The sequence below is a fragment of the Megachile rotundata genome, chromosome 8 (assembly GCF_050947335.1).
Source record: "Megachile rotundata isolate GNS110a chromosome 8, iyMegRotu1, whole genome shotgun sequence".
In the NCBI taxonomy this organism is placed as follows: Eukaryota; Metazoa; Arthropoda; class Insecta; order Hymenoptera; family Megachilidae; genus Megachile; species Megachile rotundata.
Genome location: NC_134990.1, coordinates 12,945,990 through 12,963,852, shown reverse-complemented (window position 1 = coordinate 12,963,852; position 17,863 = coordinate 12,945,990). Strand labels below are relative to the sequence as shown.

The 17,863-nt window shown below is 37.8% G+C and overlaps 1 protein-coding gene across 3 annotated transcripts in view; it reads left to right on the top strand.

Annotated features, from left to right (window-relative positions):
* Positions 1-17,863, top strand: part of IRSp53 (Insulin receptor substrate 53 kDa) — a 214,265-nt gene that overhangs the window by 169,881 nt on the left and 26,521 nt on the right. For all 3 annotated transcript variants that reach the window (XM_012292234.2, XM_012292233.2, XM_003706238.3), the window contains one exon: positions 7,420-7,481. In XM_012292234.2, coding sequence (XP_012147624.1) covers positions 7,420-7,481 — 62 coding nt within the window. The remainder of the gene's footprint in view (positions 1-7,419; positions 7,482-17,863) is intronic.

Here is a 17,863-nt window from a genome sequence, read left to right as displayed (position 1 = left end):
TACCAAAGTCTCTGCCCTAACATATAAAGTTCAACGATAAAACAATCATTAATTATAGTATCAATCGAAGATTAATTGCTTCCTAACCATTTTATTTTCTCGTTAAGACGTCTCAAACTTCTCAAGTAAAACACAAGCAATAACTTCTCATACGCGAAACGTTCAAGCTTTTCTCGAAGTTTGCTTTTATAAACGGGATATCGATAGATTTCCTATTATATGTTCTTTCATGTAAACTGATACAAGCATAAAGGAAAAATACGAAAGAAAATTCTGTTTATACACACTGGTGCAATATTGATTGCTTGCATTCGCTTCGGGGTTTGTTCTGCTTTTTGTTCGTATATTATTGATCCCAAAACTGCCCAGTGCATCAGAACAGCAATTTACATTGTGCCGTTTGTTATTTTATTGTAAATTGAGTAGCATTGAGTGGACTCCAGGAAATATTCCACAGCGAAGTTGAAATTGTTGAAATCGTACGTATCGATCACTTTCCGATGTCTTTGTGTTGGAATCTCTTCGCGTTATATTGCATCTCAAATTTTATTTCTACTTTTACTTTATTCTACATTTATTTTTACTTCTACTTTGTTTCACTTACTCGTATTTCTTTTTTATTTTATTTTTGGTACTCTCTTTTATTTACTTTTTGGTGTATTATTTTTAGATCTATTTTATTTCACTTTTATCGGTCTATTTTATTTTATTTTTGGTAGACTATTTGTATTTCTGATTTATTTTACTTTCTGTTTGTATTTGTTTTATTTTATTATTGAAGCTCTCAAGATAAAACCACGTCCAAATTGAAATAAAATGCTAAAAATGATCAGCGGAATTAAGGAAAAATTTCAGCGTTCAAAGCCCATAAACAGTCCCGATATATGGAACATCCAATTAAAGGTCAGAGAACAGAAGGTATCTCGCGGATTCCCAAGAGGTCAATTAGCATCGTAGCCCCGAAGCGAAAACGAGTGTTTCGTTGGAACGCGATAGAAATAAATTTCCACGGTCACCAGAGTGCGCGTCTGTTTATGTACATAGATATATGCGGATGTGAGTAATTTTGGCATCGATGGTAGGGGGATGTAACGCGGCGTAACGATGCTTATGGGGCTTTAGCTGCCGATGTGCGGCTTCGATGGGGTCGGGTTTAATGCTCGACGCAAGGGGTATAACGCGTTACGTAAACAGCCGACAGTGCTGAATCTATGGCAGCAAAACGCGATCCGGCATACTACACGAGCGGACGGATCTAACTTTCGATTTCAGGATGTGACACTTCGGAATGGGGTTTTTTACAATTTTCAAGAAAGTCATCTTCAAGTACTGGAGAATAAAAATTTGTTAGTGTAATATTATTCTAATTCGCCGTTTAATGTAATTGTTGCAGAGAGAAATTTGTTTAGATATGACCTACCTTTCTGAGCTAGCAGGAGAAATAACTTATTTGTTCCACAAGCAATTTTTTTTTGGAAAAAGAAACAATGATGCTGGAATAAATATTAAATACTTTATTGATCAAATAAAACATTTTGTTATAATAAAAATAGTATTACATCTCTTCATATTATATTACACTTTAGAACTGTGCTCATGTGAGTGCTCATATAGGAATACATGTGTACAGTTCATGTTTTATGAAAATCAATGAATGAAGTAAACCTGGGGCTAAATGGGTGAATTAATGAACATATCAGTTAGTAAACTGTTCAAAGATGCACAAAATTTTTGCCATGAACCAACTGTTACCCCTACTTGAAATTTAACTGCTAGTTAATTACATACTGGTTATTTATCTACTGGTTAATTACCTAGTGGTTATTTACCTACTGGATATTTAACTGCTAGTTATTTACCTACTGGATATTTAACTGCTAATTAATTACCTACTGGTTAATTACCTACTAGTTATTTATCTACTGGTGGTTTAAGCTTTATTTCCTTTGTTGTACCATACAAAAAATGTTGAAATATTCTGCAACCAGGTTCTGTGAATATTTGCCCAATTTTTAACCCCAAAATGAATTTTTCAGAAATCTTAAAAGTTTACAATTATTTTTTTTGTAAGAAAACTTATTAAGCGACCACATCTCTGTTTTTACAGTAGTACCTTGTGATTATCTATAACTTCTTCAGACTTTTTTATGTGACAGTAAAAATCAAAAGTGTCAATTGAAAATTGTCACCGGAAGAATTGTTTATTTATTGAATTATCATCGATGAATTTTATTAGTCATCATCAGAATTCTATTAGTTATCATACAATTTATTATAACAATAGAATTGTACATTGTATAATAGTGTATATATACACGATATAATACAGAATTACAGTAATTATAATAATTACAGGAAGAATCCTTGCAATTGACAAGGTGTGAAAGACACTTGAGAAAATAGAAAAATATATGTAGTAGTGGACACCGGTTTGTTGGATTAACTGCAGTGTGCAGTTGTGTAATCGAAACATCGATACCCTTCAGATGCAATGCGTGTCCATGTAATCGTGATACGGTCAGGGGTGGACTTATTTGAAATAGGATAACGGATCATTGTTTGAAACGATCGGTTATTGGGGTGTGAAAGTTCTGTGGGTGCGGAAACATTATGCTGTCGCTGATCGTTCGATGTGAGCAATCAAGTTATATCATTACTATGATTTTTATGGTAAAATAGTTTTCTTTTTTGGGTGACCTTATGCAAATTTCTGAATACTGAAATATTTAAATTTTTTAATTTTTATATTTCTATATTTTTAAATTTTTAAGTTGTAGGACTTTCATAGCAACAAAATTTACAAATACTCAGTTCCATAATTTCCCAGTTCCATAATTTCTCGGTTCCATAATTTCCCAGTTCCCTAACTCCCCAATCTCAAATTTCCCAAATTCATAAATTCTAAAATTTCCAAATCCCTAATTCTATATTTTCCCAATTCCCTAATTTCCCAGTTCCATAATTCCCCACTTTCTTAATTTCCCAGTTCCTTAACTCCCCAATCCCTAATTTCCCAAATTCACAAATCTCTAAGTCTCCAAATCCCCAGTTCCAAAATTTCCTAAATTCACAAATCCCCAGTTCCATAATTTCCCAATTCTCTAATTCCCCAGTTCCATAATTCCCCACTTCCCTAATTCCCTAGTTCCTTTGTTCCCTAATCCCTAATTTCCCAAATTCACAAATCTCCAAATCTCCAAATCCCCAGTTCCAAAATTTCCTAAATTCACAAATTCGCAATTCCATAATTTCCCAATTCCCTAATTCCCTATTTCCTTCACTCCCTAATCCCTAATTTCCCAAATTCACAAATCCCCAAATCTCCAAATCCCCAGTTCCAAAATTTCCCAAATTCACAAATCCCCAGTTCCATAATTTCCCAATTCCATAATTCCCCACTTCCCTAATTCCCTATTTCCTTTATTCCCTAATTCCTAATTTCCCTAATTCCCAGATCTCCAAGTCTCCAAATCCCCAGTTCCAAACTTTCCTAAATTTACAAATCCCCAGTTCCATAGTTTCCCAATTCTCTAATTCCCTAGTTCCATAATTCCCCACTTCCCTAATTCCTTAGTTCCTTTATTCCCTAATCCCTAATTTCCCAAATTCACAAATCTCCAAATCTCCAAATCCCCAGTTCCAAAATTTCCTAAATTCACAAATCCCCAAATCTCCAAATCCCCAGTTCCAAAATTTCCCAAATTCACAAAACCCCAGTTCCATAATTTCCCAATTCCCTAATTCCCCAGTTCCATAATTCCCCACTTTCCTAATTCCCTATTTCCTTCACTCCCTAATCCCTAATTTCCCAAATTCACAAATCTCGAAGTCTCCAAATCCAACTTCCCAAAGACTCCCAACACCCCACTTATCCATTCACCATAAGAATTCCTCCAAACTCCCCAACAAAACCACCTCCACAAAGAGTCTCCAATCCTCAAAGCACACATCCGAAACCGTTTGATGCACGTTTCCCGCGGAAATTTACGTGCACACTGAAATATCTATGCAGATGTGTATGTAAACGAGAGCAGAGCTTTACGTATGGCGAGGGATTACGATACTGTATAGCCAAGATACGAGACGGTACGGTTAGATAGATCTCGGTTTCGTTCCCTTTATCCGCGGGATTCCTCTCGGTTTCGCGCCAGCCAGCCACCCATTCGACCTCCTCGATTTTCCTGCACCTTTTCGCCCTCCATCCCTTAACTCTTCTTCTCACCTTCGACCCGCCGTGCCGCAATTTCCCTCCCGACCTCCTTTAACCCGCTTCGCTGAGACAGACGGTTAATTCGCGGCACGCTGTGCAATTCGTGGCGAACCCCGAATCGACAATTCTAACTAGCTGTCGTCGGCGAAGGAACACCTCGTGGTTTGCTGCGTTCTACTCCTCGAATTCTGTCGTGATTCTGGTGAATCGAGATTCTTCGTGCTGTTTGACGGAGGAGAATGTGGGGAGATACTTTACATGATCTTGACCTTGGAGATTTTAAATAGTGTGTGTTTTGAAGGAAATGTGAGAGAATGTCAGGTTCAGGTACTTTTGATGATCTTGACCTTGGAGATTCTTCATGGTGTGCATTTTAGTGGAAATATGGGAGAATGTGGAGTTGAGGTACTTTTGAGGATCTGAACCGTACAGATTCTTCGTCGACTGAGTTTTAATGGAAATAAGGGAGAATATGGGGTTTAGGTACTTTAGACGATCTTGACCTTGGAGTATTTTATCAAGGACCACATTCTGAACAAATTTTGTATATATGTATTTTTGTCATTTGGTGTTAGTTTTCAAGATATTCACAAAAATATAATAGTACTACATTGCTATCTTCCAACATTGGGTGTATATCAAACTTACATTAAAAAATATTAAAAATGATATTCAAAGTGAAATTTAATTAATGAAATTTACAAGGTAATTTTACAAGATCTAGAGATCCAGAGACAGGTCCTTAGAAGGTTATTTTCATGACGAAATTCAAAATTCATATGAGTGTGAATATGTGTGTGCATATGAGGGTGAATATGACTGTAAATATGAGTGTGAATATGAGTGTGCATATGAGTGTGCATATGAGTATGAATATGACTGTAAATATGAGTGTGAGTATGAGTGTGCATATGAGTGTGAATATGAGTGTGAGTATGAGTGTGCATATGAGTGTGCATATGAGTGTGAATATGAGTGTGAAGATGAGTGTGAATATGAGTGTGAATATGAGTGCGAATATGAGTGTGAATATGACTGTAAATATGAGTGTGAATATGACTGTAAATATGAGTGTGAATATGACTGTAAATATGAGTGTGAATATGAGTGTGATTGAAACGTGAGAAAATATGTTAAAGTCTTGAGAATGTAAAGCAACTGAGTTACCGAACACTTTCGCAGACAATATTTGTCAAGTATTTTTGCGAAACCCTTGAACCACAAGGTTAAGAGTAAAGTTAACCGGGGCTGGTTTCACGAAAGAAGCCTCTGTACGATTCATATGGGGTTAAGCGTAACGAGGAAAGGAAATCCCATGTGTCGAGAAGTCCCATCGGGCTACCCTCTTTTCACATATATTAACTCTAAAATTGAAGGGGCTGAAGAGACAATCCCTCGATAAGATTTTGATCTTCCTAATCCTTTTCATTGGACTTTCATGACCCTTTCACGAGCCATTTATCTATGTACCTCTCCTTATTAACCCTATCATTACAAAAATTAGAAAGAAACATTTTTACAGCAATTAACTGATGGCTGGATATGGAACCTTGTTAGCCACAAGACTATTCACTATTTTCTACCCTTCTTTCAATTTGTAATAAATATTTCTGCGAATGGTATACGAAATTCTAAACCAGCTTTACATCTCTTTTAAGTTTAAATTCCTCTTTTAATAACAAACTTTAATTTTGTAGGTAAAATATTTCTCATTTTTATTACAGAACTATTTCTTATTTTTTATCGTAAGCGAACGTTAATGAATGAGGTGGTTACCTCTCTGTCCTCACACCTAGCACAGTAATTTAATTTTAAATTTAAACTTGTTCTTCGAGTCAATAATTTAAAATATTAATTCAGATCAAATTTTCGTTCAGTTCGATGAGACAGTAAATTTTGCTCTCAAATTTTATTTAATAATTTAGCAGAAATTACAAAAAGTAACAATATAATAAGGAAGTGCAAAGACTACAGTAATTAAGAGTAGCAGAGTCCGAACATTACCTCAGCGTATCGCAACGTTCCAATACATTACCTGAAATATTACCTGTTCCACGGATTTAGTTTAGTCACGTTAAGATATTTATGCACGGCGAGAAAAAATGGGGGGAAGATGTATCTTGGATGTACATTAAGCCCGACGTTGATGTACGACCAAGAGAACGAAGGGTTATAAAAAGATTCTGTGGACGGACATTAGAGAGTTAGCAGAGTTGTAACGCGACTATCATCAGGCGACACGTTAATTAACCAGCTTCCACTATTAATAAAAATCAAACTTAATTCCCTAGAAAATGACTGCGTTTCTAATTCATTTATAAAAAACTTTGAACATTGAGGTGAAATTGTGGAATAAGGGAAATTCACTGATATCAAATTTTAAGGACTGAGATTTAGAGAAGGAGGTTCGATTTTATTTTGGGGACATCTTAATAATATAATTTAAAGTTAGGGTCGACGTTTGACTTTGAAACCTTAATTATTCGATCAAACTTACGTCCTGTAATGTCAAATTTTCTCATGTTTTAATTTTACTCAAAAGTTCTACTAATTTTCTAATTGACTACCTTTAGATCTGGACCCATCGACATCTGAGCCTAGCAATAATCATCTCATCCTTTAAAACTCCTAGAAATTAAGTACTTTGCACTTGTTGTTCCTATGAAATTATAACAAACTAGTAAATGAGATTACAACTAAACAGTATATGAGACTACAACAAAAATTACTAATAGACATTGAAAATACTTTGAAAATTAAATTTGCATGATCCGATTTGACATAAACGTGTCATAGGGTGATACCGAGTCCTTTCCGAACGTCAAGAAAAATCCTTATGGACTCGTAAAGTATCGTCAGTGAAAAGTTAGACCGTAAGTTTCCGGCAAGTTGCGGTTAGATTTTTCCCGTCTCTTTCTTTCGACCGTCACACGCTTACGGGAGCCTTCGGGTAGCAAAGTCAGTCGAAAATCAGCCGCAACCGCTGGAACGCGTCGCCACCAACTCTCGCGGTTTCTCCTCTCCCTTCTTTCTCCGGGGCCGCAACCCCCTTAACCGTGGATTAAAGTATCGAGGACAGCGGCCCGCGACTGAATAATTCAGCGGCAAACTTTCAACCGCAACCGATGGGAAAGCTCTTCATACTTCGACGGGAATCCCACCTACCGTGGCAACATTTGAAAACGATGGAAATTCGGTTTGTGTTGCAGGATTGGCGCTGATGAGAATCGTCGAGGTCTACAAGGAGATCCAGGAGCAGGAGATGAATATCGTGAGTATATACCTTTCATGTTATACGCTGTATGACTAGGGAACGTTGGTAGATTTAGCATTGTAGAAATTTTGGAGGCATTGGTAGATCAAAGTGAAAGTTATTTTGTTAGAGTTTGGGGGTTAGTTGTATAATCAAGGGTATACTCAAGTTTTTATGGGAAGGTTTTATGGCAAAGTGTATTACATATGGATGCCACATTATGGAAAGTCATCATAAGTAGTCATCACTTGAGACCCTCCATAGGACTTGCTAGATCAAACTGAAACTTATTTAATTTGCAATCGATTTTGTTAGAGTATGAAGGTTATAGTATACTCAAAGGTGTACTACATGTGGATGCCACATTGTGGAGAGTCATCATAGGTAGTCACCACTTGAGACACTCCATAGGACTTGCTATATCAAACTGAAACTCACTTAATTTCTAATCAAACTTGTTTGAGTATGAGTGTTATAATATACTCCAGAGTTAGATTTATGGCTAGGTGATCATGCTACATGTGGATGTCACATTAGTACCATGGAGACTCATCACAAGTAATCACTACTTGAGACACTCCATAGTTCTTGCTAATTCGAACTGAAACTCACTTAATTTCTAATCAAACTTGTTTGAGTATGAGGGTTATAGTATACTCCAGAGTTAGATGTATAGCTAGGTGTTCATGCTACATGTGAATGCCACATTAGTACCATGGAGACTCATCACAAGTAATCACTACTTGAGACACTCCATAGGTCTTGCTAATTCAAACTGAAACTCACTTAATTTCTAATCAAACTTGTTTGAGTATGAGTGTTATAATATACTCCAGAGTTAGATTTATTGCTAGATGTTCATGCTACATGTGGATGTCACATTAGTACCATGGAGACTCATCACAAGTAATCACTACTTGAGACACTCCATAGGTCTTGCTAATTCAAACTGAAACTCATTTAATTTCTAATCAAACTTGTTTGAGTATGAGTGTTATAATATACTCCAGAGTTAGATTTAGGGTTAGGTGCTCATATTACATGTGGATGAGTTCAGTACAATTTAGCTTCGACTTGAATTCAATTCAGCCTAGAGTTCAGTTCAGTTCAGATTTCACTTTACCTTTGTCTTTTAACTAATTCAGTATACTGATCACCCTAACACAAATCACAGATTGTAATTTATACGTAAGAGACATAGACAAGTACACTTTCACATACTACATACTAATGATATAAACAAATATTCAACATCAGTTCATAATTCTGGTCCCACTTCATCCATCTAGAAGTATAAAACAATAAACAAGGTCCATAAAGAAACCAGATGTTTTAGTCTGAAGGCGATAAATCTCGTCCCAGGTAGAGTTGGTAGGATAAATTGTAGTTTGGGAAATCAAACGTTGAATAGTTGATAAGGATCCACGAAGGGATAGCAAGGTGATAACGCGTATCTTGAGGAAGAATAAATCTTGCAAACGGACAGAGCGTTTGAATAATTTAAATAAAAGGCCACGAGCGACGCAATTAAAAGTGGCGAAGATTTATGCGGGACGCGGTAGAGAACGAAAATAGCAGCGGGTGTGAAATCGTGACAGGAGGAACTTCCAACCGCCGTTGGAATATTAATTGGAAACTGAAAACAGAGAAATTCGTTCATTTATTCGATCCATTTTGTTCTCTCTTTTCTCTCTGTCTGATCATTTAATTATGTTCTTTTATCCGGACCATGTTACGACGTTGTCTTTTGCCTTTCGCGTTTCTTCGTCCCTTCTTCCATCCGGCGACTGCATGGAAATCTCTTTGATCCTTCCGCGAGGTTGGTTCGCCTCAGGGGTGAGATTACGCACCTGCAGACGTCTCTTTTGAGGGTGAAAATTCGTTTCAGCTGTAACGACATGTTATTACGATTTCGCCCCGCGGACACTGATACCGGTTGCTGTGTTTTCAAAATCGCGTCCCACGGGAGAGGTCTGGCCAGGACCTCAAATCAGACGAGATGGAGTTTTACGGTCTTAACGTGTACCGAGCCAGGGAAAAACTTGAACAGATTTCACGGACGAGAAGTACGACTTTCGCGTACTTATTTCTGATCTCGCGAACCCGAGTCAGTTGGGACTTCAGATGTTTGGGGAAAGAATATTTCTCGACAACATGAATCCGATGGTCGGGTGTTGTGAACTTGAGACTCGGTGGAGTCGTACTTTTTTAAATTGAGGATTTGGGGATTTGTAGAAGTGGAGAGTTGGGAAATTAGAGATCTGGGGATTGGTGGAATTGGATGTTTGGGATTTGGAATTGGGGATTAAGGAATTGAGGATTTGGGGATTTGTGGAAGTGGAGATGTGGGAAATTAGAGACTTGGGAATTTGAGGACGGGATGAACTGAATATTTGGGAATATTGGGAATTGGGAATTAGAGAATTGGGGAATTAGGGAACTGGGGCTTCGGAAATTTGGGGATTTGCGAAATCGGGAAATTAGAGATTGGAGACTTAGGGGACTGGGAATTGGGGAACTGGGGAATTAGGGAATTGGTGAATTAGGGAACTGGGGAATTAGAGAATTGGTGAATTAGGGAACTGGGGAATTAGGGAACTAGGAAATTATGGAATTGGAAATTTGTGAATTTGGGAAATTAGGGATTGGGGAGTTAGGGAACTGGGGAATTAGGGAACTGGGGCTTCGGAAATTTGGGGATTTGCGAAATCGGAAAACTAGAGATTGGGAACTTAGGGAACTGGAAATTAGGGAACTGGGAAATTAGGGAATTGGTGAATTAGGGAACTGGGGAATTAGGGAACTGGGGCTTCGGAAATTTGGGGATTTGCGAAATCGGGAAACTAGAGATTGGGAACTTAGGGAACTGGAAATTAGGGAACTGGGAAATTAGGGAATTGGTGAATTAGGAAACTGGGGAATTAGAGAATTGGTGAATTAGGGAACTGGGGAATTAGGGAACTGTGGAACTAAGAAACTTGGGAATTAGGGAACTGTGGAATTAAGAAACTGGGGAATTAGGGAACTGGGAAATTAAGGAACTAGGGAATTAGAGAACTGGGGAATCAGTGAACTGGGGAATTAGGGAATTAGGGAATTAGAGAACTGGGGAATTAGGAAGCTGGGAAAATATAGAACTGGGGACTTGGAAATTAATGAAATTAAGGATTTGTAGATTTGAATATTTGAAAATTTGAGAAATTAGAGATTTGAAGACTTCAAAAATAAAAATCTAGAAGTTAGAAATTTTGAAAATTTCTTATCTAAAATATAGTAATAGCTGATCTTCAGAACATAGTACTTCCTACCCCTATAAAATCACACAACGACCAAAATAAAATAATTAGAAGATCACAAAATTTGAAAATTTCAAAAACAAATACCAGAATCCATAACACGCAAATCTAAAAATTCGTAGACATAGAAATTGAAGAACCTTCCAATCCCACAATAGCGTGTTAGCAATTTCCGTCGATTCGCACAACAAATTGACAAGCAATTATCTCACATATAAATTGGGTATCGGAAACCGTGCCGCGGTATGATTTTTAAGCTACGCAATTTCCGTGCGGCAATTTTAATTGGGGGTTCGTTAGTGCTTAAAAATCACGGGAAGTTAAGCGAGTGATAGGTGGAACTCGAAGCAAATAAATTATCATAATGTTCCGTGGAACGTTCGCGTGCAGTGTGTTTAAAAGTAAAAACAAGAGGAAAACATTGTCCAGGCTGAAAAGAAATTCATTAGCGAGTGTTGAAGCGTTGGTAAATTTAAAACGTGCGTCACTGTTCAAACATTTTTAACATTTTTTTCCCTTCTGTCGGAAAATTAAACTTCGGCGCTGCGTGGTTGAAAAAATTCCGATAAAAGAGCCAGTTCCATTTTGCTGGATGTTTTATATAAAAACTTTACAATGCAATTCGTGTTTATGCATGGTTATCGGATTTGTTATTTAATAATTAGAGGGGGCAGAATTTGAGTAGAGGTGTTGGATATTTTTTTTGGTTATTTGGGGATTTAGGGGTTGGGAATTTAGGGAGTGGGGATTTAGGAATTGGGGACTTAGGAATAGGGGAACTTAGGGAGTGGGGATTTAGGAATTGGGGACTTAGGAATAGGGGAACTTAGGGAGTGGGGATTTAGGAATGTGGGAAATTAGAGATATGGGAAATTAGAGGTTGGGGATTTAGAAATTGGGGACTTAGGAATATGGGAACTTAGGGAGTGGGGATTTAGAAATGTGGGAAATTAGAGATATGGGAAATTAGAGGTTGGGGATTTAGGAATATGGGAAATTAGAGATATGGGAAATTAAACGTTGGGGATTTAGGAATATGGAAAATTAGAGATATGGGAAATTAGAGGTTGGGGATTTAGGAATATGGGAAATTAGAGATATGGAAAATTAGAGGTTGGGGATTTAGGAATATGGGAAATTAGAGATATGGGAAATTAGAGGTTGGGGATTTAGGAATATGGGAAATTAGAGATATGGGAAATTAGAGGTTGGGGATTTAGAAATATGGGAATTTGAAGGTTGGGGATTTAGGAATATGAGAATTTAGAGGTTGGGGATTCATAAGTTAGTGATCTAAAAAATCAAGACGTATTCGTCAATTTAAAAGTTTGTTAATTTACAAATTAAAAATGCAGAAAGTCTTAACTCTAAAATTTGCAAACTCAGTAATATATGATTCTAAATATGAAGAATCTATGAATCTAGTCGGGAACATATAAATTATTGACATCATTACAATTTCGCCAACACAAATCCTCCTCAAAGAGTCATAAGGATTCGCGTTTCATGAAATGCAAAGTGACCTGTTGGCACTAAGACCCGCGTAATCTCGTTACTTTAAGCGTGTCTCGGAGGTTCATCTTTAAAGCCATAAAACTGATTCCAACGGGTGGACCAAATTGTTCTTCCACTGTGTATTTCCGCGCGATTAGGCTTGCCGGGGTAGGTTGTAGCTGGTAGGTGCGAGACAGACAGTCGAAACGGTGCGAAAGGACATCTTTACGAATGTTGCCAGACGAGACCGAGGTCGAGACTGACGTAATCTCCGGGAATGGAAGTCGAGGGTTGGAACGAGGAGGGAAAAAAGCGGGAGAGAGAAGAAGAAAAAAAGGGAAAGCACGGGGGTGAAGTCGATGTAAGCGCGTTGGTCTGAGACAACGACCTTTCCTGCGTAAATGCCTTCCGATATGCGTTTCCTATAACGTATGTGTGTATAGCGCTGTATGGGGGTTGCAGGAGGGTGCGCGGGGGTGGTAGAAACGGTCCCGATCGTTCGAGGGGCCTCTCGAGGATTCAGAGAAAAGGAAATGCAAGCGGCGAGACATATGCGCGAAACGCGGGCTGGAAATATTAAATGGATGAAAGTACGCGTAAAATGTGTACGAAGCCTGAAATGTACTTCTTGCTCGTGCAAATAATTCATTCCGGGATTTAACATCTGATTTCAAACGTTGCGTTTTGAAATTGAGAGATAAAACGGAAAATTTAACGCTGGTATTAACCATTCCTCTTATCGGATAGTTTATGTATTACATTCTTGTAGCACTGTACGGACGTCCCACGAATTGGCGCGTAAACCATGACGCACTCGCGACGCACTTGCAGTTAAAATATTATAAATTTTTCTCATATTTTTGCTATGCATGAATTTTTAATTTCGATAAAATATTTTACGTACGTATGTCCCACAAGTTGGCGCGTGAACTATGACGCACTCATGACGCGCTCGCAGTTAGAAAATTGCAAATTTTTCTCATACTGTTGGCACACGTGAATTTTCAATTTTGGTGTAATAATTTTCGCACACATGTTCCACAAGTTGGCACTTGAGCCATGACGCACTCGTGACGCACTCATGACTAACTCATGACGCACTTGCAGTTAAAATATTGTAAATTTTTCTCACATAATCAGTGTGAATTTTCTATTTAAGTGCAACATTTTATAAAAATCTGCAATCGAATGGTTCAATGACCAAGTGCACGCAAGTCCCTGACACAGCTACATTTTATCAGCGAAAAATCCCCGCACGAAATATCCCCCATCGATTCCCCCGACCCCCGCATCGCGACCGTTATCTCTAAAAAGTTTCGCGATCATTTCACGAATACGTCGCCGGTAGACTCTCCTCGAATGACTCTGCATCAAGCAATATCACCTCGCCACCAGAAATGCTCCGCTGGTTCTTCCGAGTTATAAAACGACCCGTTCGCAGCAGCAACGACGGAAACGATTTCTTTCCGGACGCCGTTACAGGAAGTTATCGACCACGGTCACGTAAGAAACAATTAGTTGAAAAGAAATCGAACGTTCCGCTAGTGCAGCTCGCGTTTGCTCTCGCTCGAAGAAGGTATACAAGCGATCTAGGATTCAGTGGCGGCAATTCCGCGAGGATCACACGCGCAATAACAACGAATTCCCTTTATTGCCGGAACATTGTTCGCTCGCTCGGAATGACGCACTGTCGCTACGAGCGATCAAAGGCGCTCGATCTTCGAGACTTTAACGTTCTACGAGAAACGATTCCGACGGGCGTCGTAAGATCGTGATGGTACGGATCATTGTTGGGAACTCTTCTTGAAAGTAAACTCGATCAAATACGATTCTGGAAAGTTGGGGAATTTTGGATGGGGTTGGGGATTTAGGAGGTGGGAATTTAAGCGTTGGGAATTTAGGGGTTGGGGATTCAGGGGTTGGGGATTTAAGGATTGGGGATTTAAGGATTTTTGGATTTAGGGATTTTTGGATTTAGGGATTTTTGGATTTAGGGATTTTTGGATTTAAGGATTTTTGGAATTAGGGATTTTTGGAATTAGGGATTTTTGGAATTAGAGATTTTTGGAATTAGAGATTTTTGGATTTAAGGATTTTTGGAATCAGAGATTTTTGGATTTAGAGATTGGGGATTTAGGGATTAGAGATTTAGGGATTGAGGATTTAGAGATTGGGGATTTAGGGATTGGGGATTTAGGGATTGAGAATTTAGGTGTAGAGGACTTAGGAGTTGGGGATTTAGATATAGGGGAATTTAGAGGTTGGGGATTTAGAGATATGAGAATTTAGAAGTTGGGGATTTAGAAATATGGGAATTTAGAGATATGGGAATTTAGAAGTTGGGGATTTAGAAATATGGGAATTTAGAGATATGGGAATTTAGAGATATGGGAATTTAGAAGTTGGGGATTTAGAAATATGGGAATTTAGAGGTTGGGAATTTAGAAGTTGGGGATTTAGAAATATAGGAATTTAGAGGTTAGTGTATTTACATATATGAGAATTTAGAGATTGGGGATTTACACATATGGGAATTCAGAAATATAGGAATTTAAAGGTTGGGGATTTACACATATGGGAATTTAGAGATTGGGGATTTAGGAATTTGGAAACTCTATGAATTTAAACTTTTCACCACACCACTCGAAGATCGACATTTTTAAATGAAATATACATATATTAAATGAAACACACACATATGCAAATCTAGATGTACACACACATGCACATATGTAAATACACATCTTCAATAAAATTTTAGAATACAAATTTCACAGCTGCCATCAACGTTCGATTAACAAAATTACAGACATTTAACTAGCCTATAATATTACAAGAATTTGCATATGTGCATCATATAACGTCCCTATCTTTCTGAATACTATATTACATATACGCTAATTAGATCCGTCGGAAGTGAACGGGTATAACGAAGAGACAAAGGTAGTTTGTAGAGAAGATAACGATCGATCGGGTTTTATTAAGCGTTATCAGTAATTTCGAAATAGCGTAGTAGGATGAAAAGCGTGGATGCAGTTGGGTGAAGGTTTCCATGGGCGACTGTTCCCGAGGGAGGGCTCTTGTCCGTTCTGACAGTAACTACATATCGAACCGTGGTTTTCATTCTTTCCCCTTTTTTTTCCCACGCTACTTCACCGGCGATCGCGGCCACGAATTACACGTCACGAGAACCATATCTCAAAAGTTCTCTCTCGTTTCTCCCCGGAGAAACAAACGGAACCAACACACGATCAATCGATTCCTATCGTAACAATGAGAGGGAATTTTCATTAACTTTTTTTTATCTATTCTTAGACGATTGATGGAATCAACGAGAAAAATCGCGTGGGAGAGTCCTTTTGTTTCGTGTCAGCTGCAACTGCGACCTTTTGTTAGGTGGCTGCTCTTCCGATTCGGCGGACATTTGCGTGTGATTTATTAGAGATTATTAGGTCGCTTTGACGGAGGGAAAACTGCGCGACTTCGAATTCGACTCGTCGATAAAAACGATAAAAATGCAAATAAAGTCACGGAAGCGGGGACTCGATTAGCTCTTCCTCATTTCTTCTTCGATGATTATCAGGTGTGTCAACCACGGGAAAAATCGTATTAGAGATTTCATTAAAACCGTGAATTCTCGCTGGCGCGGTACAGTTAATTGAGTCCGGAATTAATTTAAATTAGCGTCGAAACTGATATTAAATATTTCCCAGTTCCTTCGAGATACGTTCATAATGAAATTCCGTCGCTTATTAAACAACGCTACGACCAAATTTTCACCGGTCGAATTTTCTGAACCGAAGTATTTTGTAAGGAGTGAAGGTTCATCGAGGTTAAATTCTCTGAACGCAGAACTATCATGAAAGTAAACAGGAGGGGAATATATCTCGTCGCAAGATATATACAGAAGAATTTATCCCCATGATAGTCGGAACATTTATCTATTCACGGTCTCGAAGATCGAGAGGCAATTCGACCTTCTATTTTCCATCGTCGCTGTTCTTCCGCTTCTACGCTCGCTACCTAGTCGATTTTCGCTCACGAAGAAAAATGCGATAATGCCTCTGACGCTTTCCAGATATCACCCTTCCAAATTGAATTAGTCGGACGGGACGTGGAAAATGGCCTCGTTTATTCTGTTTGCTGGACCGATTTATCGATGATATAATGCAAAATCAAAACGTTTACTGTTCTTTACAAAATTTGCAAATTTTTCAAATTTTTTTTGAGACAAAGTTTTGTAGAAATATATGGAGTCGTACTAAAAAATGAATAGCGAGAAGATAATCATTGTAATGCGTAAGGAAATTAATGTACAAGGAAAGTTATTTCAGAATGAAATGAAAAATCTACTCAAGGTCTATCTCATTCGTTAGGTTCGCAAAAACCTAATTTTCTCATATTTTTAATACGTGTTAATTTTCAATAATTTACGCACGTATGTCCCACGAGTTGGCACGTGAGGTTATGACGCACTCGTGACGCACTTACAGTACAAGTATTGCAAATTTTCAGTATGCGTGAATTTACAATTTAAGTATAATAATTTATGTACGGACGTCACACAAGGTGGCGCGTGAGCTATGACGCACTCATGACGCACCCATGACGCACTCACGGTACAAAAATTGCAAATTTTCCTCATATATTTGGTATGCATACATTTACAATTTAGGTATAATAATTTATGTACGGACGTCACACAAGTTGGCTCGTGAACAAATGACGCACTCACGACGCACTCGCAGTTCATTGTAAACTTTTTTCAGATTTTTGGTACATGTGAATTTTCAATTTAAGTACAATAATTTACGTACGAATGTCCCACGATTTTTTGTATGAACTATGACGTACTCATGACGCACTTGTGACGCACTCGTATTTCAGATATTATACTATTTTTTTTAAATATTTTTTGCAGGCATGAATTTTTAATGTAGATAACTATTTACGTACGGATGTCACACGAGTTGTCTCATGAGCTATGACGCACTCGTGACGCACTCGCAGTTGAAATATTGTAAACTTTTCTCATAATTTTGGTGCTCATAAATTTTCAGTAGTTTTCATTAATTTTTTAAGGAAATTAATTCCAGAATGAAATGAAAGATCTATTCATGGTCCACTTCATCAGTTAGGTTCACAAAAACCTAAGTTAGTGTTGTAGAAATGTATGAATCCAAAAAGTAAAGTAATTGCGTAATGAAATAATTGCATAAGGAAATTAATTCCAGGATGAAATGAAATGAAAGATCTATCTTCATAGTCTTCCTTATCAGTTAGGTTCGAAGAAACCTAAGTTAGTGTCACAAAACTGTACGAATCCAAAAAACAAAATAATTGTACAAGAAATTAATTACGTAAGGAAATTAATTCCAAAATGAAAGATCCACCTAACTCGTCAACTCCTGTAATAAAAATTTGAATGTTTGAAAGTATAAGACAGCGAATTTCGACGAGAACTCGAACGTCACTATATAAGATTCGATATAGACCGCAAGTAAAAACTTTTCGAAAAGGACATCAACACTTTCGGTTCGATTGGCGCGTCTCGAGACCGCTTTCGTAGTCGACAATAAAAAGGGAAAACAAGGCTCTGCGATTGGCTTT